General features: G+C 40.6%; 2 protein-coding genes across 6 annotated transcripts in view; one reads left to right on the top strand and one right to left on the bottom strand.

Moving 5' to 3' along the window:
- Nucleotides 1-9,480, bottom strand: part of MTMR6 (myotubularin related protein 6) — a 28,583-nt gene extending 19,103 nt beyond the window's left edge. Inside the window, exons 1-5 of one of the 2 annotated variants that reach the window (XM_065638633.1) lie at nucleotides 9,393-9,480; nucleotides 4,421-4,537; nucleotides 2,627-2,789; nucleotides 1,502-1,659; nucleotides 180-308 (exon numbers count right to left, since the gene is read on the bottom strand). In XM_065638633.1, coding sequence (XP_065494705.1) covers nucleotides 180-308; nucleotides 1,502-1,659; nucleotides 2,627-2,789; nucleotides 4,421-4,537; nucleotides 9,393-9,416 — 591 coding nt within the window. In that variant the 5' untranslated portion in view covers nucleotides 9,417-9,480. The remainder of the gene's footprint in view (nucleotides 1-179; nucleotides 309-1,501; nucleotides 1,660-2,626; nucleotides 2,790-4,420; nucleotides 4,538-9,392) is intronic. The other variant, XM_065638641.1, reaches the window with a different exon arrangement.
- A 3,741-nt stretch (nucleotides 9,481-13,221) lies between these two features.
- NUP58 (nucleoporin 58) overlaps nucleotides 13,222-26,986 on the top strand; it is a 39,855-nt gene continuing 26,090 nt past the window's right edge. For 2 of the 4 annotated variants that reach the window (XM_065647105.1, XM_065647089.1), the window contains exons 1-9: nucleotides 13,222-13,509; nucleotides 16,751-16,890; nucleotides 18,202-18,237; nucleotides 19,352-19,504; nucleotides 20,548-20,682; nucleotides 21,298-21,408; nucleotides 24,144-24,168; nucleotides 24,528-24,593; nucleotides 25,485-25,659. In XM_065647105.1, coding sequence (XP_065503177.1) covers nucleotides 13,394-13,509; nucleotides 16,751-16,890; nucleotides 18,202-18,237; nucleotides 19,352-19,504; nucleotides 20,548-20,682; nucleotides 21,298-21,408; nucleotides 24,144-24,168; nucleotides 24,528-24,593; nucleotides 25,485-25,659 — 957 coding nt within the window. In that variant the 5' untranslated portion in view covers nucleotides 13,222-13,393. Of the gene's footprint in view, nucleotides 13,510-16,750; nucleotides 16,891-18,198; nucleotides 18,238-19,351; nucleotides 19,505-20,547; nucleotides 20,683-21,297; nucleotides 21,409-24,143; nucleotides 24,169-24,527; nucleotides 24,594-25,484; nucleotides 25,660-26,986 lie in introns of all 4 variants that reach the window. The other 2 variants (XM_065647097.1, XM_065647080.1) reach the window with 1 other exon arrangement.

Genomic DNA, 26,986 nt, shown 5'->3' with positions numbered 1-26,986 from the left:
TAAACTAGCTTAGCTTAGCATCCTGTTAGATACCACTAGTGTCAGCTGTATTTAAGGTTACCATGAGTTATATCACTCATACAAGCCACTGTACTTACTTCCTTACCCACCCTGAACTACTGCCAAGTGTTGAGAAATAGTTTTCAGTGCATTTGCATTAAGAGGAAGACCCACTATACCTCTTTGTTTTTATGATAATATGACAACACTGGGAATCTTCCTTTGCTTCTGAACTTGGAGCTACCAACAATTATGGGTTTGCTTGCAGTTCCAGGAACATAAAGTTCTCTAGGATAGGTTTCACAAATCTGCAAGACAGAGATACACAAAGAATTTTATGTACAAGACACAAATCCTATACTAGTTTTATTCCATCCAATTTAAGAGATGTTAGGTGAAATAGAGAAAGGATAACTGCTAGTGTGTTTCTCTATATACATGTAAATAGCTCAGAAGAGGCAGCAAGCCACGGATAAGTACAAATTGGTACCCAAGTTATACAAGCGAGCACTGCTATACTAGCATTTACCTCTCCAGAATGCAACTCTTCAGTAGAAATGCTAAGAATGTGTTTCAAATAAAATAATGAAATTACTTCCCTCATTTTTTGTATTTGCAGACTACAAAGTAAGATGAAATCTAATCTGTGAATCAGCTGCACCACTACAGCCATCATTGCAAATGGTAAAGTAGGATCCTTCTCAGTTAAGAGAGTAAACAAAGCTGCAGAGCACCACAGTTGCTGGGGCTGGGCTTCGAAGAGGTAAGTATAGTCTAGAAACAATCCCAAAGACGACATGCATCCATGCCCATATACTCTCTCAATGAAGCCTTGGGAAAAAAAAAAAATCTTCAACTAGAAAGATTGCATGCTAATAAAAGAGTTAACGCTCTCCACCTGCAAGTTTTTGCTTATGCTGTAAGCCAAGTGACTTCACAGAATCATTTTGGTTGGAAGAGATCTTTAAGATCATAGAGTCCAACTGTTACTCTGGCACTGCCAAGTCCACCTCTAAACTATGCCCCCAAGAACCTCATCCACACGTCATTTAAACACCTTCAGGGATGGTGACTCAACCACTTCCCTGGGCAGCCTGTTCCAATGCCTGACAACCCTTTCAGTGAAAAGTTTTTCTTCATATCCAATCTAAGCCTTCTTCTGGTGCGACTTGAGGCCACTTTCTCTTTTCCTATTGCCTGTTAGGTGGGAAGAGAGACAGATACCCTCCATGCTACAACCTCCTTTCAGGTAGTTGTAGAGAGCAATAAGGTCTCCCCTCAGCCTCCTTTTCTCCAGGCTAACCTCAGCCACTCCTCATCAGACTTGTGCTCCAGACCCTTCAGCAGCTTCATTGCTCTTCTTTGGACATGCTCCAGCACCTCAGTGTCCTTCTTGTAATGAGTTTACTTCATAGTATTAGACTGTTTTCTATAGGTCTAGAGTCAGATGATAAACCAGAAACAAATGCGAAACAAAACATGCTTCCATTACCACGCTTACCTTATAATCACGATTTGCATCGGACAACTGCCAGTTAGCATTTGGCACTCCCATTCTCGTATATTCTTCTGATAGATCAATGAGTTCCCAACCTTTGACTCGCTCGGTTTCTTTTTGTTTTGGATTATAGGAGAAGGCATACAGCTCTTCATATTTTGCTAAAAGGTGAAGAAAAAGACTAAGTAATGAGTTGTCCCCAAAAATGCCTAAGTGAAGAAAGGTAGTACAATTGACAAGTCTTGAAATTGCCTGAATTGCAGAGAAAGTTTCAGGCTTCAAAATTCTCAGAAGCAAGACTAAATAGATACTTGACACTCCTGCAATATTTATTCTGCAACTATCATACAGTTAACTGATACAATTAGATATTTACTTAAAGGTAGGTTATGAGAGCTTTCTCAAGTGTCCTTGATCTATTTCAGCAGGGACATTTCTAAAGCCACAAGGGCAAAGCAGAAGTCCCAACATGAAGACCGACAAAACTAAACATGACAAAAGGCAGAATTGTTAGAAGACTTCACAGGAGCTCAAAAAACAAACGATTTTTGGATGTAATATCAGAATTTTACATCTACTGACCTTTAAAAGCGATATGCTTTAAAGTTTCATGTAAAGCAAAAGCGCTTTCAAAATATTTTGTTATAAAAACGAAGCAGAAAATAGAAAAGATCATACATACTATATGACAAGAGTATCTTGTAAAGCTGAATTGGTATTGCTATTTTAGCATCAAAACTTAGCTCTATTTTTGAAACTGCATGAAATCGGTAATAAGGTAGTATTTGCTTAGTAGCAGTTTATCTGTGGAACACCAGTCAATAAAGACTAAACACATTTATATTCACAATTTCAGGGATAACATTAAAAACGCCAAAAAAATCCCAGGAATCTCACATTCTGTTAGCAAATATCAGTGACCTACAAAAGCCAGACAACACATCTTCTGAATTTGTATGCAGGTTAATACTTAATCATTAAAATTCTTTTAGATATCAAATCCATTTAAAAGACTTTTACATAATGCACGTTTTAACGAAATAGAAAAGCCATAGATTTTTTTTTCCCCCTCTACCAACTTGCAATCCAGGCAGGTACTGCTAAGTCTTTTACAGTTAGAAGTATTACCTGTTCTTGACAGCTGAAGCAAGGAGTTATAAATGTCATGACAATCTCTCTCTCTGGGAATGACAAAGTGAACTACCCTGAAGTTCTTGCACTGGATGACAAGGGGGCAGCCAGAAGTAGTCAAGGGAAGTTTCTCCACCACAGCGATGTGATGATGTAATATCTGTGGCACACAATAACTCACATCGTAAGTAGGCTGATGAAAAATGAGGACAGCATACTATCTACAAGAGCATATACAGGACATTAAGTGATGCTGAATACGGATTTTGACTAATTTGGTCAATCATTCAGTTATAAAAATAAATACATTTAGAACAAGAAATCCAAGACAGAAGATACAGAAGATGCTGAAGATTTTAGAATTCCAGTATTTAACATCTACAGAATGAACAGGAGATAAAAACATTTCCTGTGTTACCCACTGTGTTATGTAGACGTGACAGTCTAAATGCCTTTCAACCACTTTAACAGCAGACTGTCACAGTAATGAATATACAAAAGCTCTCCATAGATTCATCTGTGTGGCAAACCTACACAAAATTTAGGAGAATACATGGGAAGGTAACAGTTGTTCAACCATGGGAAGAAAGCCGCAGACACATTACCTCAACTGAACAAGATGTTCTTGATAGCACTTCAATTACCTCCCTGAAGCAATCATCTCCTTTTAAATATTGATCAGAATCAGACATCTGAAAACTATGCTGCCAAATATGCATTTACAAAGACTATATCTTGGAGACATTATCGTCATTATACTTGGCATTTGCATTATCATCACAAAAATGCAATACTCAGAGTATAGGTTTAATTTAGGGGGAAACTGAACCTTTTATCATAGTGCACAAGTAGTGCTTCCAAATCATGTTCTCCCCAGTAACCCATTTTGTATGAAAGGATACCAGTCTGGTTTGTACAAAGTTGTACAGTGTATCCAAGATCAAATCACAGGAAAACAACTTTTATTGAAAGCACCATGAGGCATCTAGGAAGATAACCAGGATACAGGATTAAGTGTAATCCAGAAAAATGTACTTAGAGAAAAAAAGTTAACCACACCCAGGGAAATTAGACTTCATCCTGGAGGATGATAGACTTAAGGCACTGAACTCAGGTAGCTGGGCTGCAGTGGAAGCCAGAACTTGATGTTCACATGTGTGCCACCAGAGCACTGAGCAGAAAAACTAATAGGAATTACTGCACTAGCCAACTTCGACTGTACAACATTGGTAGTGGTCACCAAGAAGCTGCAGGCCCTTCTGAATTATTTTATTCCAAACATGAACACTTGGGAAGAAACAGCTGCTTACCACTCTGAAAAAGGGCACAGGATCTCCAATATTTCACCAACACCTAAATCTTTGGATTTTGCTGTCTCATTTAACCTAGGCAGGATCTAAATACAAGGTAAGTTAACACAGAAATTCTAAACCTGATGCTTAAACTATTTAGCAGTCTCCTGCTCCTGCCTCTGAACTGCAGTACAAGTCAGTTGTTTAAAGAAAACAACCATATTCACTCAGGAATGTAAGTGAAGGTTATAGAAGAAATCACAGCAGCTTGAAGAGAAGTGAACATTTTCAACATTACCTGATTTCAACTGCAGCAGTGTCATGCAAGAGTACAATCTGCAAATCATTAACTTATTATGGTACCATGAACAAGGAGAACATGGGGAATAATTTACACCTTGGATTAACATTTTAGTAAACAAATTCAACCTTGGATCAGGAAGAACAAATGCATCTGAAGAATCTATGCTTTTGAGCCGCAAGCATTCGTTATCCTTACCCACGTTTCTCTCTGGCTTGAATCTATGAATAACAGATGAGTTGCTGTGAGGTACAGTGTTCCCGTCACTGACTTATTGCTCATGCTGAACCTATCTAGCAATTTCACTTGTTCCACCTGTAAGAAAAAGAGGAAAGGTGGAACAAAATTCATGGGTTTTTTTGCAAACATGGAACGCTAACTTCAAAAACTTTGTTCGTTTGTGCAATAATTTTGAAAGTGGTAGACAGCATAACACAGCATACAAGGCCATTCGGGCCAAACTATTAAGAACACACTAGTGGTCACACAAGCTTTGAGAAGACTGACCAGTTAAAATATGCTCTTTCAATAAGAAAGTGCATAATGAAGGGGCAAAGTTAGGCTCATCAGAATACATACTCCATATACATAGCTACTATGGTTACTTACTAGTAAGAGAGACCAGGGTATAAAGTTTAAAAAAAAAAGTAAGAACAATTAATTACTAAGCTTTTAGACTGCTTCCCCAAAGTAGAGCAAACACACACACTAACAATTTCCTGTTATTGAGATGCCAGCACTGAATTAAAAGCTGATCTCAACAGCGTGCTTCGTCAGCTGTCTGCAGACTCAAAGCTATAAAGATTATGTCCTCATGACTTGACTTTTAGGTATCTATTGTCTTTTATATCATCCCCAACTTTAAAAATTTAGATCATCATAACTTTGCCTCATAGTCAAAATAAATTCCAACTAAATGCAAGTATTATACTAATAATTTTAACAATCTTCTGTGAATTGAAGGACTGTGCTGGCATTTGGATCAGATATTTCAGTCTTGCATCTTGTAAGGGCAGCTTCCTCCTCCTGAATAACATTAACATTTATCTCAATCCTATGGAAAAACATTTCAAATAAAGTGATTTCTAGATACTCTGAATTTTCTCTGCTGCTCATAACTTCATGAGCTCCACAATTTGCTGTATTTGAAGCAAACATTACATGACTTTGTGTGCAGCAACAGGAAAGGAGTACTGCGAAGGCCTTGTCTTTTTCTTGGCAGCACTGCCTCATTAGCGCCAAGTTAAGGCTCGTATGCTTGAGGCCTGATGCTACTGCCACTGAATGCACGGCAGAACTCCAAAGTCTTCCACACCAGCAACACCAGCACCTAGATGAGGTGAGCAGGAGGGCCCACATCTACCATACCGATGTTCACCTGCTTACTTCATATGTACAAACTTAGTCGTCTACTAAAAGCACATATAAAGCACTAAAATTTGTCTTTTCAATTCAGGTATTTCTTACAATCTAGGAAGGCCTAATTTTGTGTTTGAAAGTTAGAAAAGCAATTTAATACATACGAAATTTTAGATTTCAGTTTAGAAAGAAAAAAAAGAAAAAGGAACCTACGTGTGTCAGTACCTCAAAAAACATTATGCTGTGACCAGCACAGTGTCAACGCTCAGATACAGAGCTGCACAAATCAATATAGCACAGCCAAAACAGATCATTCGTTTTGGGCAGTTCTGCAGCAGCAACTGCTCAGGTATCTGCCACTGCATCTCCCCAGCAAATGGAGAAGGGCACAGAAATTGCTCCAGTTTTGTTACAGTAACTCACAATATCCTGCATGCAAAGTTCCATTCTCCTCTACATTACAAAAGAGCTGTTCTCAAAGCTGTATGTCTACGCTAGATGAAGACAGGTATTAGTGCTCCAGCTTCCTCTTACATACGTTGTCTTCAACAATGCTGAAAGCTAAATTCTTTACGTACTTTTCTTAAAGACAACTGAAATATAATTTAGATACAGCCTCCAAAGATGGCATGTTCATTTAAACTTGACTCAATCAGCTCTAATTGGGACTCAGCAAGACAGACAATTTTTTCTTTGCTTTTTCATTGTAAAGTTTGGCAAATCCTTAGTTATGAAAAACAGGTCAATTGGCAGTTTTAAAGAGAATGTGTTCACAAGATTAAGAGACTGAAGACTGCTATTGAGTTTTAGCACATCTATAAAAAGAGATCATTTAAGTAGTCACCAGTGATATTCTGACAGTAGCTAGCAATAACAAATCAGGGAGTTTTTAAACCAGTAAGAATTTCAACATCTACCTCAACAGAGTATTTACAGTGAAAGCATCACCGGACAGTTTATGAGAACTAGGAGTTACAGATTAAAGGAGAGATATAAAAAAAAAAAACCACCGCACACACACAAACAACAAAACAAACAAAACAAAAAACCCCCACCACAACACCACCACCAAACAAACACCAAAAACAACAACACAACCACACAAATAAGTGTTTCAATGTAGTTGACAAGTTGGAACGGAAAGCAAGGCTGAAAGTATACCCCTGAAGTCTTGCATTAAAAAAAGCTGAAGAATAATTAAACCAAGACAAAAAACAATTACAGTGTATCATTGAAAGATTCTTTTATTACAACTTTGTATGGCATTCACTGAAATCAAAAGTTTTCCCTTCCCCATTTATGTCTATGGCTTGCAAACATAAGCTTAGGATTCAGCAGTCAAGCTAACCAAAACTTTCCATCTCCAGTAGAGATGGAAATTTTCACTACAACAGATTTGACTTAAAAATATACAGACTCGACTGAAGAAGCTCCACTATTTTCTACTAAGCTTTGCTTTAAAATATTTTAAGAACATCTTAGTTCTAAAGCTTCAGTGCAAAACCATAATATTCTTATATGTAATTTTCCCACCACCACCACTTATGACATATTCTAAAGTGATTTTCGTCATTTTTTGTTATTTAAGTATATATTCTCAGACAGAAGTGATTTTTTTTTTAAGTTCTTCATTCAACGTAAATCTGTTGAACAGTTTAATTTCACAAAAAGCTACATTTTATTTCAGGTAGTGGTGCTGACCATTCCAAGACACTTTTAACCCCAACATTTCCAGCAAACTGAACTTTGAGAGAGAATAAACCTTATTTCATCACCTTCTCCTAGGGTTGACTGCTTCCCTGAACAGCAATTAATTGTGCAAGACTGCATTGTTATTTCAAGCTTATTTCACTATCGCTTTAATAAAACAAATTGAAAAAAACCTAAAATGCTGTCAGTTTGGAAGAAGTAGATATGTTTCAGTATAGCTGGAATGAGATCCCACTTGAACCTACACATGCACTGAACTTGTAAGGCCCACAGTGCAAGCTGTACTTTAGTTTTCTTGCTTTATATAACTCTAATACTCATAATTATTACCATGTAGCATATACACATTTTAATCCACTCAGATATTCAATAAACCAATAGCTCACAAAAAGCTAAGCAAACATCACAATTATAACCAAAACCTTATGCTACTTCTAGCCACTAAACTGATATTTTTTAAATGGATTTTTTTAATGAATTATGAAAACAATTGCTTCAAGTAGTAAGTCTTGTATCTTACAAGTTGTGTTCAGAGCTTGTTTCTCTCCTTAATCATATTAGTACATGAAGTATTTTTTCCCAGCAGGTGCCCAAAAACATGCAAAACCACAATCACTTGCAAATGCCAAGAAGTCAGTGACCTGTAGCCCTTCTAGTCTCAATTTCAGGTTTGAAACTTAAACAGCTACTCAGATCACCAAGACACTTTGGTTTTAGTCCAGTTTTTATTTTGAAATTAGCTATTGACTGTAAACAATAAAACATCAAGTTCCCAAAATAGGAGTTTTGGGTTTATAAGTAAATAGGCTGACAAAGAAACCTCATCTCCAATCTATCGGCTTGGTGCAAGATTATTCCATCCAGTAAACTAAAGTGTCACTAACAGTACCTTCACCAGAGACCTTCCTCCTGTTCCACATAAATACACACGAATATATATGAAAAACAGAACTAGTCATATACATTTTATATAAAATTCATATAAGGTGTTACACCCCCAAATCAAAAGCTTGTTCCTTTATAGAATTGGTTATAAATCTACTATTTGGAGCTGAAACATGACCACTCTTTTTCTCCACAGATCTATAAATCCAGGTTAAAGTCAGACTGCCAGGGAACTAATCATTTGACGATTTCCAGGACACAACAGAGGGAGGTAGCTTTTTCAGCAGACCTTGCAGTCAGGGCTGATGAGCAAGGTGAGAAAAACACTGTTGGAAATGTCATCCTATAAAAGCTGTAACTTTAAAAACTTTGAAATTATTTACAAAAAGAAAAAATACTTAAATCTCTTTTTTACATCCTCATTACAGAGGAAAGACAAACTAACAAATTAAAAATAGAAAAAAAAAATCAGAAAAGTCTAAAATGTCAACTGCAGCCTAGCTAGTTTATTTGAATGGCCTAATACATTGCACATATACTGATAGCTTTCATTCCTACTAACACACACCAAAGTCTTTAAAAGAAAGAAAAATAAGCAGTGTTGGGTTTTTTACAACCGATTTGCTTCCAAAGCTAGAAAAAGCTGCATGGAACCGCACCCCGAGCACAAAACCCGGCTACAAGCCGCTCCCAGCTGGCTGCTCCTGCTCCCGCCCCACAACCCCGGTCACACCCGCACGGCCCTTCCCGCCTCCCCATCCTCAGCTGACACTTCACTCCCGCGGGGCCGCACGCACGGGGCTCCCCACGGGAGTTCTACCCCTTCCGGGCCCCTGGCTCGGAGGAGGCTCAGCCGAGAAGCGCCCCAGGCCGGGCCTGCCCGCCGGGAACCGCCTGAGCCGGGAACGCCTGAGCCAGGCAGCCCCGCCGCCCGTCCCTCCGGGGCCCGTGGCCACCCCAAGCGGCACGGACCGCCCCAGAGCCCCGAGCTGAAGGCACCCGCTACAAAATGGAAGGAGAAGGACAACATCACCCCGGCCCTCAGCTGACAGCGGCGGGGCAGGGACTGCCGGGCCGAACAGGCCCTCCCTGCCCCACAGCTCCCGGCGCAGCACCGGCAATGCCGCAGCACCGGCAATGCCGCCGCTCCTCTGCCGACCTCTCCCCGCTCCCGAAGAGCCGCCCCACCCGGCAGAGGGAGGCCGAAGCGGGATACCTTGGTGGTGCGGATGTGCTCCATAGCGGGACCCCTCAGCCGCAGCAGCCGATGGCCACCGCCCGCCCTGATGTTGCCGGGGCGGCCGTCACCTAGAAACGCTTCCGGGGCGGGACGGACGCTGGGGCGGGGCGAAGCCGGAGCTGGCTCCCTACAGCGCCCCCTGGAGACGGGTGGGCGACACTAGGTCTCCGCCGCATTGTGGGCAGAGCGCATGCGCGGTGGCGCGCGCACAGGCGCAGGGTGGCGGCGCCGTGCCCGGGGGCGGGGCGGGGGGGCGGGGGCGGGGCGGGGCGGGAGGGCGGGGCGGGGGAGGAGCCGCAGGCGGTGTCGGGGGGGGGCGGGGGGTGTCAGGCTGTGGCCGTGGGGACGGGCTGGCGTGGGAGGCAGCGGTCACGCTGTGTCCCGCAGTGCTCAAGAGATTCTTCGTGAGAGAAGAAAAGAGTCTTTTAGAGTCTCGCAAATGGGGAGACTCCTGAAAGGGTGTCCTTTTTGTTGTAGTATCGCAAAATCACAGAGGGGCTGAGGTGGGAAGGAGCCTCTGGAGGTGATACCGAAAATTCGGGAAAAAGACTCCATAACACTGCTTTGAAAGTGTTAAAAAGCAGGCACTTTTATCACAGCACACCAGATGCCCGGAGGATTATTCCTCTAATCGTGATTCGCACTTCTTGGTGTTTATGACATATACCTATTGCATATTCATTTATTTCTACTCCTTAGTTAATGCATTAAACATAAATTATTTACATAACCCCGCCTTTTACGGGAAGTCCACCTTTGGTATTCTAGAGTCTTCATCAGGGGTCTCTAGGGGTCCCCGGTGGTCTTCACAGCCTGGTGCCCCCGCCCAGTGTCAGCTTCTTGACCTCATTTCTTGAGCATGCATATTGTCATTTTGTGCTGCTACTCAACAAAAGTTATGTAGCTCTTTTTTCAATTAGTGGAATATTCTGCTTTCCCAGCTTGCAATCCAAGGACATCCTGCTTTGCCTCATGTCCAGTCTCTATAGAGCTATTGTTTCTCTGTTAGGTTTCTGTTACATTATGCCTGGTCTTGCTGCATTATGCCTAGGGGTTTCTAAAAGATTTTCGTTCCTCTTATCAGAGGTATCTAGTCCAATCCCCTGTTTAAGCAGGGCCACCCAGAGCCAGTTGCCTAGGACCATGTCCAGGCAGCTTTTCAAGATCACCAAGGATGGGGACTCCACCACCTCTCTGGGTAACCTGTTAAGTGCTTGGTTACTCTTACAGTAAGAGTTTTCCAATGTTCAGGTGGAGCCTCCTGTGTTTCAGTTTGTGCTGATGGCCTCTGGTCCTGTCACTGGGCACTACTGGAAAGACTCTGGCTCCATCCTCTTTGCATCCTCCCCTTGGTATTTATGTATATTGATAAGATCCTCCTGAGTCTTTTCTTCTCTAGGCTGAACAGTCCCACCTCCCTCAGCCTTTCCTCAGAGGAGAAGTGCTCCAGTCAAGTACGCAAAGGTGTGGCCTCACCAGTGCTGAGTAGAGGGGAAGGATCCTCTCCCTTGACCTGCTCGTGATACTTTGCCTGATGCAGCCCAGGATGCCATTCACCTTCTTTGCAGCAAGGGTCCGTTGCTGGCTGATGCTCGACTTGGTGTCTACCAGGACCCCCAGGTCCTTTTTGGACAAGTTGCTTTCTTGTTGGATGACGCCCAACATATATCTGTGCCTGGGGTTGTTTCTGTATCGGTGCAGGACTTTGCACTTTTCCTTGTTGAACTTCATGAGGTTCCTGTCAGCCCATTCCTCCAGCCTTTTGAGGTCCTTCTGGATGGCAGCACAACCCTCTGGCATACCAGCCACTCCTCCCAGTTGTGTGTCTTCAGCAAATGTGCAGAGGGTGCACTCTGCCCCATCATCCAGGTCATTAATGAAGACATTAAACAGGACTGGACCCAGTATTGACCCCTGGGTCCCTACTGGCCTCCAACTAGGCTTTGTGCCATGGATCACCTCCCTGTGGGCTGTTCAGACAGACTTCAATGCACCTCACTGCTCATCCAGCCCGTACATCAACAGCATCTCCGTGGGGAACTTCTGGGAGACTGTGTCAAAGGCCTTACCGAAGTAGGAACTGGTAAAGTGTGTTTGGGCAGTTTAGAGTTTTATGCTGTACAAGAGCAAAGTAACAGCTGCACAGTGCAATGACTCATCCGTGTCGCAGTCGTGTGGGTGCTGGTGCATAAAAATCTTGCGTGTGCTGTACAGTAGTTAAGAGACATCACAAAATTTAGCTTAAAGGTTGCAGAATGGGCTATATGTCTTGCTGTTTTCATGATTGTTATCTAAATTAGAAACAAGTAGGACAGTTTTTATACAAAATTAACGTCTTGTACTAATCTACCTCTTGTACTAATCTACAGACTTAATGCTCTTGAACTTAAAGTTTTTGAGCAGTGACATTCACAGACTGTCACCAGTTGTTAAAATCATACTACAAAGGCGTCACTTTTTACTTGACAGGTCCCCTTTTCCTGTTATGCCAATGTATCTTGTCACTTCGTGGCCTGTCAGATCAGAAGAATTTATTGACAAATGACTCTGTGGCCATCATTCTATTTAACATTTCACAATTTGGGGGCTTCCATGTCTTTAAGATGTTCAAAGATAGGCTTGTGTGTGCAATATGTAAGTAAATATGGACTAAACATCAAAAAATACATTTAACTATATGCCTGGAGCTCTGCCTTGTATAAAGGACAGCAATCCAGTCACCAATCACTAATCCCAAAGATGTTATCTTTTCAGTGGATAACATCTGTCAGCCATCTGTACTCCTCAGCAGTCACAGCACTGAACAGCAGAACGCAGAGGATTTTGCGTTGTTTGGGGTGTTTTGAGAAACTCCAGAGGTAACCGTATAAAACCTTCCATAGCACTATGAGTCATCTAGACTATGAGGTAATTTAAAAGTCTAGTAATGCCTTTTCCTGAGCAAATGTGGCGTGTAGGATACCCTGAGAAACTATCCTGCATTTCAGCAGTGGATTCTTACAGTTCCCCAGTTTTATATGAGAGACAGGTTGTGATCTGGTGACCAGTCAGGGAGGGAGTGGAACCACTTCCCTGGCTTCATGCGTGCCCTGTGGCGTGTGTATGCGGAGTAGCACCTGGTAGGGAAAATGAGAGCAGTAATTTGTGTGGTAAATGTGGGCAGCAACTTATTATCGAGTGTGCGACATTCAGGTTTGTACGACAGCGTTAGGAACCACTGGGTCCTTGGAAAGGCAGACAGGAGCCATGTGCTATTGTGCTAGTCGAGATCCCAGGTTCAGCCTGAAACTGAGTTTTGGGGTCTCCATGGAATTTGAGTTGGATTTTGAGCTGGTTTCCTGCTTCCTGGCCTGTCACCTGGAGGCCACCTTTGCGGTTCCACAGCCCGCCCGGCAGAGGCGCGGGCAGCGAGGAGGGCACTGGAACCAGCCGCGTAGGCACCGCAGCGCCTCAGAAAGGCGGCCGGGCCAGCGCTCGGCCAGGCGCACGGCTCGCGGGACGCTGGTTCCCTCCCGGGCGGCTTGCCGACACAGGGCGTCCCTTATCTCCGCTCTGCCGGGAACCCGCCAAGGGCGGCACCGCACACCCGCCGCGCCCTCCCCTCGGCTTCAGCCGCGGGTGCTTCCGCGTTTTAAACCGAGGCTCTGGGACCCGCCCCGAGCCGGACCTTCTCGGCCGTTTGCCCCAGCAGCCGCGGCCACACGAGGCCGCACCTCGCGCGTTACTGTGCCTTTAAGGGCCGGTGCGTGAGGCGGCCGCGGCGCCGTCCCGTGGTGCACTGCGGCGGGCGCGCGCAGGGAGCGTGGCGGGTGCCCGCGCGCTGGCAGCCGCCGCTCGGTTCGAAGTTGCCGCCGGGCGGGATGCGGCGCTGAGGAGGCCGCCGCCGCTCCTGAGGAGGCCGCCGCTACCGCCGCTCTTCCCCGGCCCCCGCTGCCGTCTCCCAGCCCCACTCTCCGGCCGTTCCCGCCGCTGCCGCCATGTCTGCGGGCTTTTCCTTCGGCACGGGGACACTGGGCTCCGCGGCGGCCGCCGCCGCCGGAGCAGGAGGAGGAGGCGGGGGCGGGGGATTTTCCTTCGGAGCCGCCACGCTGAGGTAATGCGGCGCCCCCCACCCCCGCTCGGTCCTACCGCAGGCCCTCGCCCCAAGACTCCCGCGGCCTGGGGGGGCTGAGCCCCGCGGCCTAGCGCACCACCGAGGCCGCCGTTGCCCCGCGGGCCTGGCCTGGCCTGGGCGGGCGCGGCGGGCAGGCCTGGGCGGCACGCGTGTGTGTGGGTGAGGGCCCGGGGAGGGGAAGCGCAGCCCCCGTGTTTCAGCGCCTCGTGCTGCCCCGGGTGGGTCCGGAGTTCCGGCAGTCTAGGCCGAAAGGGCCCTTGGTGCATGGATGAACCGGCAGCACCGCGTCTGCCCCGGCGCGCAGTGGCTGGCGGTGCCCCCCGGCCTCATCTGCTTCACGGCCGGCTTCGTAGATATAGACGTAGGGATCAGTCTACTCAGCAGCTGAAAACAAAGGGACGTGCTCTTGTAGTTCTGCTTTAGTTTGGCCTTGTCTGAGCAGAGCGTCTCGGTTATCTCTAATGTTCTGAACACAGAATGTGAATCATATGCATATCCAGACTTCAGCAGTCCAACTGAGCTTGTGTGTGTGGTGTGGAGCTCATTGACGTCAAAGCCCAAATATTTAATATTTTTTTCGAAGTTAGGAGCAGCCTTACCCTTTCTGACACAGATAACCTTGCATTTGGTTCATAGCGTCTTGGAGTAAAAGGAGAACTTCACTGTGCTTTGCTGTGCAGGCTCTGTGCTAAAGGCATTGTTAGTATTTAGGTTTCTCAGAATAATAGGTAAGTGTTGTTGCTGGTTCTCCCCCCTTTTTTCTTTCTTTGCACACGACTGTACTAGCAGAGATTGTTTTTTCTGACTTGCTTGCAATTATGCCTCCATTGAGTATTAGTACTTTGTATCAAAGTTTTTCCAAAATCTGATCAGGCAGAACTGCTCACTGTAATGTAAACTAAATGGACAGGGTGAGCTACTCAAGGGAATTCGACCTGAAGCAGATATATTTGAAAATACTTATCTGTTAGAATTGTCTGGAATTAGCAGTGTGAGGGGAAGGGAATGGAACATCTGGATCTGAAGGAATATATCTGGATGAAATGACAGTATTGCTTTTTGGAAGCTTACAGGAGAGGGGACAAGTTTTCTGAGTCTCTTCTAATACTCTTAATTTTGTGGTCATGACGGATTGGTGACATTGTTGTGTTACATGGCTGTTTTTCTTTTCCCCCATAGTGAAGCTTATATGGAGTTGGTAAAGAACTTAACTTTATTTTGCTTCCCGCCTGTTTAATGCAGGTTTCCTGCGATTAAAATGTGGAAGTTAGAAAAATACCTCTTTATTCAAACACATTTTTCTAACTGTACTGCCTGAAACAAGGAAGTTCTTTTGTCTTGCTGATCTGCACTTGGTAGAAACTTCCTCTTGAATTTAAATGTTTTTATAGTGTGTTGGTTTTTTCATTGTTTTTTTTTTTTTCCACTGTTTTATCCAGCACATGCTTTCTCCTGCTAGTGAGAATGCTGCCATTACTTTATTTCTACATTTTAGTTTCTTGCTATGTTAAAAAAACCAAATAAAATGCCACTTCATTTTATTTGGGGGCTTTTGTCCTGTAGTGGTGAATTGCATCTTTGGTAGCATAGCTTTCCTTTACTGGAATGCTGAAACAAGAAGAATTTTCACAGATAAATCATCTTTATACTGGAAAAAGATGAGTAACATAAGCCCTTGACTAGTGAGAGAAGCACCATATTGTACATTGAAGTTTACAGGCAGTTAGGTCATGGTGCTGTAGTTTGGTATATTGAAATGTTGGGAGTGAGGAAAGCTGAAATGCTTTGGCTCCTGTGAATTGGGACATTTAGCAGGTCTGTGTCCACTTAAATTTCTTCGCTGCTCTGCTTCCTGAATTACTTCTTTAAGAATAACTCATACCTAGCTTTTGAACTTGCAGCCATCTTTTATTGGGCTTGCTACAATCAGTTTGTAGAGATTTTGAGAACTTTTAATGTAGAACCAAGTACAGCCTTTTTTCCTTTTTTTCTTAGGATTTATTTTTGTGTTTAACTTGTTAATGCCTAGGAGCTGCTGTCATACAAGAAGAGAAAGGAGATGAGGGAACAATGAGAAAATACTGAACACCTGAAACATAAAATATTTCTTGACAGTTGGTACCCTGAAGTCCAAATTGCATTTTATTTCAGTGCTACTGTTGTACATATGCAAAATGTTGTGTAAGTTAGAGAAAACTTATGTAGTTTCTAAAAAGGCTCACAAATGGAAGTCAGAAGTTACTACAAGTAAATTATTCTGCTGATCTCTTGTCAGTTTAAGAACAAAACTTGTAAAATCATAGATTCACCTGGCTTCTAGTACCTGTGATTTTTTTTTTTTGTTAGAGATGATAATGATTATTGTATTGCCTCAGAATTTGTACAGTAGGTTAGTGTGTTCTTTGGTAAATGTGAAGTTTGTTCTACATTTGCCATGAAACTCCTAAAATTTGTAGTTACCCAAAATAAATAAAAAGGCATAATTTTTGCGGCGATGACTGATCTCTGATTTTCTCCTTCCTCTCTCTTCCCCTTTATCTGTGAAAATAGCTCTGGAAGTTTATTTTTGTAGCTTTCTGACAAGTATACAGTCAGAAGAGAAGGTCTGGTGGGCATGGGTGCTCTGTGGTTTGCACCCGTGGGGAAGGAAGGCATCTTGGTTAGAAAATGAATTCCTGCATCAGCGTGTTTCAGTGATAAGATAGGGCAAAGTTGCACTGTTGATGTGAATGCTTATGTCTGTGCTTATCATTTTAGAATGAAATAAAGTAACATTGGTGGCGGTTTCTGGTCAGAGGTGTCCAACTGGACTTGCAGCCTGCTTTGAAAAGATGTTCTTGCAGGTTTGTTGTCATCTTTGTGCTGCCTCTAGTACTTGTTCTCCCATTTCAGTACATTAGGGAGAATAATTAGGCAGAACTAATGAGGTGATTTAATGGCAAGAAGTTCAAATTTCCCGCTGGTCTTGTAAGATGTATCAGCTGAGCAAGTTGAAGAAATGCTGGAGCTTGTGTCAGGGAAGCAGTGGGAGTTACGGAGCTGTGGAAGGAAAGAGGGAGACAGGCTTCCTCTTTGGTGGCAGTGAGCTTGGACTCTGTCTTCTCCAGCTGCGTTGTGTGTGGTTTGGGAAAATAAACAGTGGAGTGGGAAAGAAACTGAAATAATGGGGAGTGTGGATTATTTTGAAAAATTGATTGCTAATAGTCTTATTTTGTAATAGCTCAACAGGAGGACTTAATTTTGGAACTCTGGGCTCTTCCACTGCTACAGCAACTACATCAGCTCCTTCAGTGGGCTTTGGGAGTGGACTTTTTGGATCAAAATCAACACCTGTCTTTACACTAGGAGGCACCAGTACAGGTAGAAAAAAAATCTTGTACAGCATAAATTTGAATCAACAGTGAAGAAATAAATCATCTGTACACAAAAATTGAGTCGTCATAATGTGCTTACTTCTTTACAGTAGTTCTGTAACTTGGAATATTACTTAAGTAGTTTTGTAAAAAGGCCTCATTGAACAGTTTAAAAGGTCATTCACTGAGAATTTTGCAGTATCAGTGCTGCAGAAACACAAATGCAGTTACCAGAAAACTATCTGGGCATATATATAAATTGTTATGTAATTTGAATCCTGATGTTTTCCAGAAATCTAACTCTTCATCCAGTATGCTCAAAGTTATGATCTAAGATTGTGATGTATTTTGATCTGAAAAATATTTAAAAACATGGCGAGATCATTAGTATTTGTAATCCTGCTATAGTAATAATTTCTGGTTTCATTGTTTAAGGTTTTTTAATATCAGCAATATACATGAGGAAATTAGTATTTTCAGGTATCTAATTCAGATCTTATAGAAGTATTGGAGAGCACAAGAATAAAACTTTTCTGACTGGAGATATTTTTTTTTCTTCAGCCATCATGCAGACATAACCTAATGGATTTTAATTATTCCATTATTGTTAGGCAAAATGGCCTTTTTTTTTTCTTGTATGTTTGTATGAGTAGGTAGGGGAAGTTCTAAGAACCAATCTACTAGAAATAAATTTAACAGTAGACTTGAAAGCCTGTATTACTGTGTTGAGCTACATTTGGGTAATTTTCTTTGAGCTCTCAATGATTCCTTTGATCTTCTAAACGATGCTTTTTTAAAATATGAAATGGCCTAGCATTGTGTTCAAAATCATCTCTTTAAATTACTAGTGGGGGAGAAACTCTAAACCAAGACACAGGATTTTGCAAATATTTTGGACCTTACGATCCTCTTAGCATGTAAAACGGCAGATTTACAGTATAACTAATATGACATACTGCCATATGGCTGAAAAAAATACTTGATGGAATTACTAGTTTCCATATTTTTGTTTACCCTTTTATTTGAAATTTCAAACAATTTGCTAAACTGCTGTGTTAATGTCAGCTTCACTGTTAGCAGGTTCTTATAAAGAAAAATTACTTTTTTGAAGTCAGTTATGCTTTGATTTGTGCTGCTGCTACTTACAAATAGTTTTCTATGTTAATGTTGTTTTACTTTCAACATACCAAAGAAAAAACTTGAATAATAGTTTCATAATGTATTACTATTAGTGTTTTGTTTCATATTTTTTCTATCATAGCTACTGTGTGGTCTTCAATTACTGTTCTGATTCTGTTTGTTTGTATTCTTAAAGCAGGAACAGCAACTACTATTGCTACAGGACTGACACTAGGTAAGGACCTAATTTGGATTGTAATGTTATAAAGGCATAAATTACCTCTCTTAAAAGAATAAAGAAGGTTGAACTGGGAAAGGACATTAGGAATATTTTGCTTTTGTTTCTCTGATGCATCTTTAGTGACTATTTTTCAGCTGTCATTAGAAATACAGGAATACGTAGTGAGTGTTGTTTTCTTTTTAAACACCAGTCTGCGGATAAACTAAGCTTGAGTAACACAAATGTTAGGGGTGGGGGTGGTGCTCAGACTGCAGTCCAAGAATTCAGGAAGCCATGCTGTGAATAAATAAGAGAAAATGGTGTCGGATAAAGAAGCGAATGAACTGGGCAGAAGGGAGGAACAGCAAATAACACAGAACAGACTGTGTGATGCGTAGTCATACGTGGCAGTTGGTACTTTGCAGATGAACGTTACTTCTTTTCAGTAACTGAATGAAATAATGTCATCCAAAACACACACAGCAGTTACTGAGGACACCAAGTATGTGTTTCTTATACTTGCTATTGTGGTTTGTGTATGTATGAGCACACTCCTCCTTTACCTTGGAATATGGATTCTAGAACGTAAAATGTATTCTTATCATGAAAACAGCAAGAAGTGGAAGCTTTATTTGGTTTACTTCAAAAGTGTTCAACAGCAAAGTTTGAGGGAATAACATTTCAACATATTTTTCATGTTTAGAAATCCAAAGGATATGTGGATTCATTTTGGTATGCACATCCAATTGAGAATTTTTAGTCTGTATTTTGGCCGATAACTGTTTACAGCTCCGTCTACCAATACTTTGCTGCTTCTGTTAGATGCTCCTGGTGGCAGCTCTTATTTTTACAGGTTTTTTTAGATTACCACAAGATATAATCACCAGTCCATGATTAAAGCCGTTTGGATCATTAGGAATTCTGGAGCAAAAATGCCTGTGCAATTAATGTAAACCTTTGAAATTTAGCTGAAAGGTGCTATGGGGATATTTTACTTGATGCAAATGATCTTGCATGCCATGGTGCTCATGATGGTTAATTGGGAGTAGTTCAGAAGAGAAGGTGAACTGAGCATTTATTCTCAAAGAGGATGTTCTAAGAGCGATAATTGGGTTTGGGTTTCTTTCAGGCACACCTGCCACCACATCAGCAGCTACCACAGGCTTTAGTTTGGGTTTCAACAAACCTGCAGGTTCAGCCACACCATTTGCTTTACCTGTTACTTCTACCTCAGCCAGTGGCCTGTCATTATCATCTGCTCTTACATCGACTCCTGCAGCAGGTAGGAAAATGTTCAGGCGATTTGGAGTTTGTGTTGGTTTATTTTGTTTTTAACAATAAAACTTCATGGTAAAACAATGCTACACTCTAATTTTCTTGTATTTACATAATTTTCTGATACTTTATTAAGAAGGTTCATTGGACTTCACTAGTTCTAAATTTGAGTACCCTAATACAGATAGATTTATGTTTATATAGAGGGCAGTATACCACGTGATATAGGCAGCATATAACCTAAGTCAGTAGGAATGTAGCAAGAACTGATTCATCATGTAAAATCACTATTTTTGTTATTGTTAACACCACTGATGGTTGAAAGCTTGCTACTTGAGCAGCTGAAAAGTTTGTAAAATGTCTGCCTTTTGTAGATGACCTGAAATGGTTAACTAGTAGTGAAAGGAAGATTTTTTTCAGTGTAGTTCTCATAGTGGCACGCACCTGCCGTCATATTTAACTCACCTAAACTGCGCTGTGCATGATGATAATTAAGACTGGAGTTCATTTTTCTTAGGAATCTGCATTTGAGCACAGCTATCTCTGCTCTCTGCACTGTTTGTTTATGCCTGTGGTCTTTCTGTGCTCAGTTCTTCCCTATCCTACCAAATCTGGGATGCTTGATTCCAGAAGGCAGCTCAAACTACCAATGAAATTTTCTTGTATCATGTGTCTTTTGTAAAATAGTTTGTTTCACGTAAAACATTAACTTTTCAACTTTTTAATATGAAAAGTCAATAGCACTTGTTAGATCCATTATGCTGTAAAATAAATTCTGTGGAAAGTTCTAGATTCTCTAGTATTCTGTGAGACTCAGATTTTCTTTAGTTGCGGGTAAACATGGACTGATCAAGATTATGATATTGTAGAACAAAATCACGTATGATTCAAAAGTCTCTATGGCTTTGGAAGATCTGCAGGAAATAAGAACAATTTAATTTATTATCCAATTATGATAAAGATGCTGTTCAGAGCTTTCAGTTATTTCAGATTGTCTATGGATATATTTGGATGCAGTGTCTGCATGAAGCTCATTTTCTTTCTCTGCAGGAACTACTGGCTTTACATTAAATCTGGGTGGTACAACTGCTGCAACTACAACTGCCTCCACAGGCCTTTCCTTAGGAGGAGCCTTAGCAGGTTTAGGAGGTTCACTATTCCAGAATACAAGCACAGCAGCAACAGGTAAAAGTTATTTTAGTTTTTTCCCCCTTGTGGCTCAAAATGTTGAAATTTAATGTGTGATTGTATAAATTTGTAATGTAAGGTTTAGTTTATATAAAACTTAATGCTGTGAAAGTGTAATTTTTAAGAGTTACAGTTAAGAATAGTGTTGAAATCCACGGACAATAAAAATGAAATCTGGAAACTTTGCAATAATTGACGCAAGCACATTGATCATAAATGGGAGAGAACACGTATCTCCTTCAACTGTGGAGAAGTTGAAATCTTATTTGGGTGGCTTTTAGTCTGAATAAAATCTTTAACTGTTAGTAACCTGTAAAATGACAATACTGTCTTTTTCAGCTCTAGAGGAAAAATTTGTTACACCGCGGTGTAGTCTTGGTAAAACTGCTCTTAAACTATAAAAGAAACAGAAAGACACTTAAGTTGCTGATGATGTTAGCTATCTAATTAGCTACCTCGTAATGTGAAGAAATTACATAAAAAGACTTGTTATTCTCTGTTTATTTTGTATATTTTTTAAAAATCCAAATGTAGTAAAAGGAACCTGAAATCGCAAGCAAGTTGTAATTATCAGTGTTCCAAGTACAGAAATTCTGTTTGGATTTCTTGTAGGACTTGGGCAGAATGCTTTGAGTTTGACTCTGGGGACAACTGCAACTCCTTCAACTACTGCCAATGAAGGTCTTGGTGGCATTGATTTCAGTAGTTCTTCAGACAAAAAGAGTAGGTTTGTTTTTAAAACATTTGTAATTTTTTTTTTAATGGCTGTAGTGCTCTGATAATTTTCTCAAAGACACTATTCCGTTGTGTTGGGAGTGTAGAATTAAAGCTGACCACTTTAACTCCCCCTGCCAAGGCATTTCAGTTAACTTCATTCTTAGATATTGTGCTTGCATAGAAGAAGATTATTTTGGTTGCAAATGCAATGCAATTTAAATTTGTTTATTTAAAATAAGTATAAGCCAATATCATACTTGCAAACCAGGATCTAAATCCTTTAGCCTTTCCAGAGTGAAGACTCACAGGGCTGTTGGCTGAAAGGCCATGGCAGATTTCTGAGCAGCTATATGTCAAATAGCCATTAGAGGAGGGAGCAGAGCTACATAAGGCATTGCAAATACAAAAAGTATACGTTTGAAACCAGCTTTGTCTAACTATAACAGATCTTAAACTTCGTTTTTCTGGAAAACCTGCACAATAAAATGGCCTGGTTTTAGCTGTTATTCTTCAAAGCTGCGTTTCCTGTGGTGCGTAGTTCTATCTGATACAGTCTATCAGGTTGTTAAAACCAGTTGTAAGAACTTTATCTCTGTGGTAGCTTTAAAGTACTTGAGTAGCGGAATATTGAGTATTGACACACGGACATCTGTTGTGTTGTCTTGCCTTTATACTTTCAGAGTAAGCTTAACTAAAGCTGATTATAAAATGTGCATTTTCTCTGGGGAATCAATACTGTTAATTGAATCTCTTGATTCCATTCAGCAGCTAAATTTTAAGTTACGTGTACCAGTAGCTAGAAGAGAAAGAAATATAGAAACTCCATGAAACCGTCTTTACAGAGTAACATATGCTGTGGAGACACAGGTTTTTTTATACTTGTAGAAGAGATGGCATATTAACCATCCAAACTGGAGTGCTCTGCATGATGTTGATTGTTTTCGGAGCTTATTACTGAAACTGGGAGTGATGAAAAGGCTCCGATTCCTAGGTTCTTATGGGATTTCTGTTACTATAATACTAGGATATCACAATGTTTTCATAATATAAAGATATCTTAAAATGAGTACCACAGAACCACAGACTCAAAATCTACTTAAGTCTGACATCTCCCATCATTGTTTTGCCCACCTCTTAGGGTGGAAACTTGAATGCGTACCTGAATTCCCCGTATGTTGCGTAGTGGAACTGGGTGCATGGGTCTGTTGCTGTCAGGATGATAAGCAGAGATCCCTTAGCTAAGCAGTGGGAAATGTTGAAGTAGACCGTTTGAGTTTTCTTTTTTTCTTAAGTTTAGGTTTTAATTTGGGAGTGTTTCCCATAAGGGGTAGTGCTAGCTTAAGCAACCGTGACAAATATCCCTACGTGTGTGCTGCTACTCAGTTCTGTCAGTACAGTTCTTTGTACTACTGTATGAGGAACTGTGTTAAGGTTTAAGGGTGGTAGTTTTATTGTTTCGAGGTTTTTATTATGTTTCCTTCCTTAAGAAAAGGAAGGAGGAGGTGTGGCTACCAAAGAAAAGTGCCCTAGGAATCCCAGAACAGACAGGAACTATCACCTTTGTTCTCTCTGGAATTGGTTATAAAAAGCTTTTCCTACTGAAGACTGACTGTCTAGTATTTCTTTGAAATATGGCCACAGGAAAATAAGCTTCTGTTATACTAATTTTTTCTCATGTATTACTAAAAAATGTAGAAACTGAAGCATTTGTCCACAAAGTAGCAAAATCTGATTTTAAATCTTTAATTTTGTAAGTATTGTTCTGGGGCACAAAAAAAAAGGGGGGGGCTAGAGAGAAAAAGCAAGGTATACGTAGTTTTTTGGTTTTGTTTCCCCCCCCACACACTTAGCAAAAGGCATAGGGAATGGTTTGAGACTCCAGGTTCCCTAAGTGTCCTGGTACTGGATGACAGAGTCTGCAGACAATTTAAGTAGGTGTTGCTTCTAAAAGAAGTAGCTTCTCCTGGCCGGAGCACTGGCTTGTGCAGCTTGAAATGTTTGTGGCACTAGCTTTAGCTACATTGCTGCTTTCTGTCCTGGTGGCACTGAGAGGGAAGTGATGATGGGAATTCCATCCAGCTGAAGAAGATGAAACTCACTTAGGCTGGATATTCTCCCTAGCAGACTGCTGTACTATGGGATGTGTTATGCATGATACTGTTTTCAGCTTCATTCTGTTACTCAGAGGCATTTGGCATCGTGATCCACAGAGGCATAGTTTGGAGTGTGTAGGTGGTAGGTTAGCAGTAACAACTTCAGTTCTGTATAACCTCATTCATTACTGAACTTAATGCAATAGCAGAATTCTTAGGGAAGTCCAGTGGGCGAACCTTCATTACCTTCCTACTTGAGAGGAGACTGCTGTTGCTGAATTTAGACACTTGAGTGTTTTGTAAGTGCAAGTTTGAGTGAGTTGTGGTTGCATAAGAGGAACAGATTTCTTATGCAGCTGCAGTTGTTTATGCATTTGTAGTGACTTGTCGAGTGACACAAGATGTTTTGCATTACTTTGTGTGCCCAGAAGTCAGCACCACTGTTGAACCATTGTTCCTGGAAAGATATTTATCTGTAAAGTGGGATTAAATTAAAATCATCTTTCTTTTATGGCTAGCCTCATCTGTTCCTCTTATCAGGAGAAATTGAGCAGACTGTAGTAATTAAGTTCTTTCTCAAAATCTCGCTACAGTTGTTTTGTTTGTTCTTCAAAGTTTTATTTCTGACCTGCAGTTTTTATTTTCTAGGTGACAAAACAGGAACAAGACCAGAGTAAGTGTTTAGATTTTCTTTGCATTCCATATCTTATTAGAAAACAGCTGAACTAAATATGTTGGCTTTTGTACAACTTCAATCTTGAAAAAGGCATAAATGTAAATAACAGACTTTTGCAATATGGACAATTTAGTAGTTATGGTTCATCATTTTAAACATTGCAATTTTCCCATCAAATGCAATACCTACAGCTTATCTGGCATCTGCTAGAGACTGATCATTCCTAGTTGTGGCATACATGCAATAGGTGCAAAACTGTTTAATCAGTCACTTGAATGTTTTAATGATATTTAGAAGTTATGCAAAAACGTTTGGCAGTATTAAAGCACCATCTAAACATGCATTGTCTCTTTTAGAGATAGCAAAGCACTAAAGGATGAAAATCTACCTCCAGTAATATGTCAAGATGTAGAAAATCTACAGTAAGTAGTGGTTTTTACTTATAATAGTTTAATAACTAAAGTATTGTATGCTGTCAATGCTCTGTGACAAAAACACCCTGCTGCAGGCTGCATGCAGGATAACTTACTAGCCCAAGGCTTTTCTGCAGGTTAACCTTGGGAACAGAGTAGGCAGATAGCTCTAGCAGCTGAAGTCTTGGGCTGGTTTTATTTTTTTCAGCCTTGCTTTTCCATGCATTTACACAAATGGGTATGCCCAACAGATATGCTCTTAGAATCTGATCCATCTCTCTCTGGGAGTATTAAGCCTGTTGCACGTGCATAGTAAGTATTGAACCTTATGTCCAAATTGCATGTGCATTGTGGACCTCATGTGGAATAGAGAGAACTGTAAAAGAGCCTTTCCTCGGACAGGAAGGAGCCAGGTTGTAGACTAGTCAAGGAGGAGACTATATGTCACTGTCGTTGAGTGTGAAGTACACATCACATTTACATAGATGCTATATACTATAATATATATAAAATTATTGATATGTATCTTAGCTTGTCAGGGTTCAGTGTCACATGTTTAAACACTTGCTATTGAAGTTTAGGCGTTTTGGTGTTGGTTTGGGTTGTGGGTTTTTTGGTGTTGTTTGTTTGGGGGTTTTCTGTTTTGTTTGGGGTTTTTTTGGTGTGTTTTTTTGTTGGTTTTTTTTGTTTGTTTTTGTTTGTTTGTTTTTCAGTATTGGCATGCTAGGAGTTAAGATAATACTATGCTATACTGTAACTTCACTGGTCAGTACTTGATTTTGGAAAAATTATTTTAATAGCTATTTAAATAATGTACCCCAAAAGTAAATACTTGAGTATTTCAGCTTGAATACTTCGGGTTTTTTTTCCTCCTCATCTTGTTCTTTTTAATTTCCCCAGGAAATTTGTCAAAGAACAAAAGCAAGTTCAGGAAGAAATTAGTAGAATGTCCTCTAAAGCAATGCTTAAAGTACAAGAAGACATTAAAGCTTTGAAACAACTTCTGTCTGTAGTTGCCAGTGGATTACAGAGAAACACTCTTAATATTGACAAGCTGAAAGTGGAAACTGCACAGGTATAGTTGAATATAAATTTTATTACGCAGAGTTTGAATGTTGATTATTTCATATGGGATAACTAGCCTTCTTTATCAGTCAAGTTAACACGTGTCCAAACTAAAAGTGAAAAATCAAATCCCTTCTGTTTGCAGTTTCTGGAGAGACTGAAATATGCGATGTCAGTATTTTCAGATAAGTACAAGAGCAATAAAACTACTTTTATTTGGGAAAGCACTCCTCCTCAGCAAAGGCAACAGAAGAGAATATGTACCTACTTTAGTTCAGTTTCAGTTACATATTCAGCTAGTAGTGAAGACATATTTGTAACAACATGCTGGACTGGAGCAGCAGAAATGCAAGTATGTTTTCTTCTGACGACTGAGAGAGAAAAAAACACAAAACAAAACCCACCACCACCCCATAACATTTCAGGGACCAAAATATCTTAACTAGCAGTAATATTCATTTAGTGAACTTGAGTCATAACTATCCACCAGTCTGCACCTTAACTGTGCAACTAGTTTGAGCTCAATTTTTGATGCGAGTGTTTTTTAAGTTCTGTACCACTTTTTCTTTCATCTGGCACGTCAAGGCTGCTTGCTACATAAATAAGTGTATTTTATTCTAAAGTAAAAAGGGTGATATTTTTTTTTCTTTTGTCGATATCTCGTGATAACAAAAGAAAATACCCTATAGCGGTGCCTAGCCAACGATTTTCTGTGAAAACAAAAACTTTTTACTGACATTCTCATATTTCTGTAAGTGGTGCAGTTGAAAATAATCGCAGAAGGAGGCACTGAGTAATTCCTAATGGTAGAGTTATTAGAAAGTATTGAACAGAAGTGTATGCTGTAATTCTCATGCATAAAAAGATCACTTCCAAAGAGATACTTTTTTTTTTTAACTAGTTAATATTTTTTTTTAAAAAGGCAAAATAATCCTGTTTGTTCTATTTCTTCTCTTTTAGGTGTGTCACTTCCTTGCATTTGACTTAAATTTTTTTTTTCCCCCTAATCCTCAATAATTATAACAGGATTTCTGAAGTACAACAGAAATTAGATCTTATCTCTGGCAGTGTAGTGCAATATTTTCTCAACTTCAGAGAGCTCAATGTGCTTTCAGTATGTGCTGTTACTTGTTCTTTCCCCAAATTTCTGTTGGTATTTGCAGTTCTCCAATTTTCTGGTAGTCTATTATTTGAAGAATTTCTGGTTGGATTATATCACGGTGTTACCTTAAATATATGAAGAAAATATTTTATGTGAATGAACCGTAGAGTTGTAGCTATTTTTCTTTTTGAACACTTGATAGAGAACCTTATCCTTTATTAATTTTCCGTATTTA

Source organism: Caloenas nicobarica, chromosome 1 (genome assembly GCF_036013445.1).
Source record: "Caloenas nicobarica isolate bCalNic1 chromosome 1, bCalNic1.hap1, whole genome shotgun sequence".
Classification (NCBI taxonomy): domain Eukaryota; kingdom Metazoa; phylum Chordata; class Aves; order Columbiformes; family Columbidae; genus Caloenas; species Caloenas nicobarica.
Note: the sequence above shows the minus strand (reverse complement) of the source record. Positions and strands in the feature narration are given on the sequence as shown.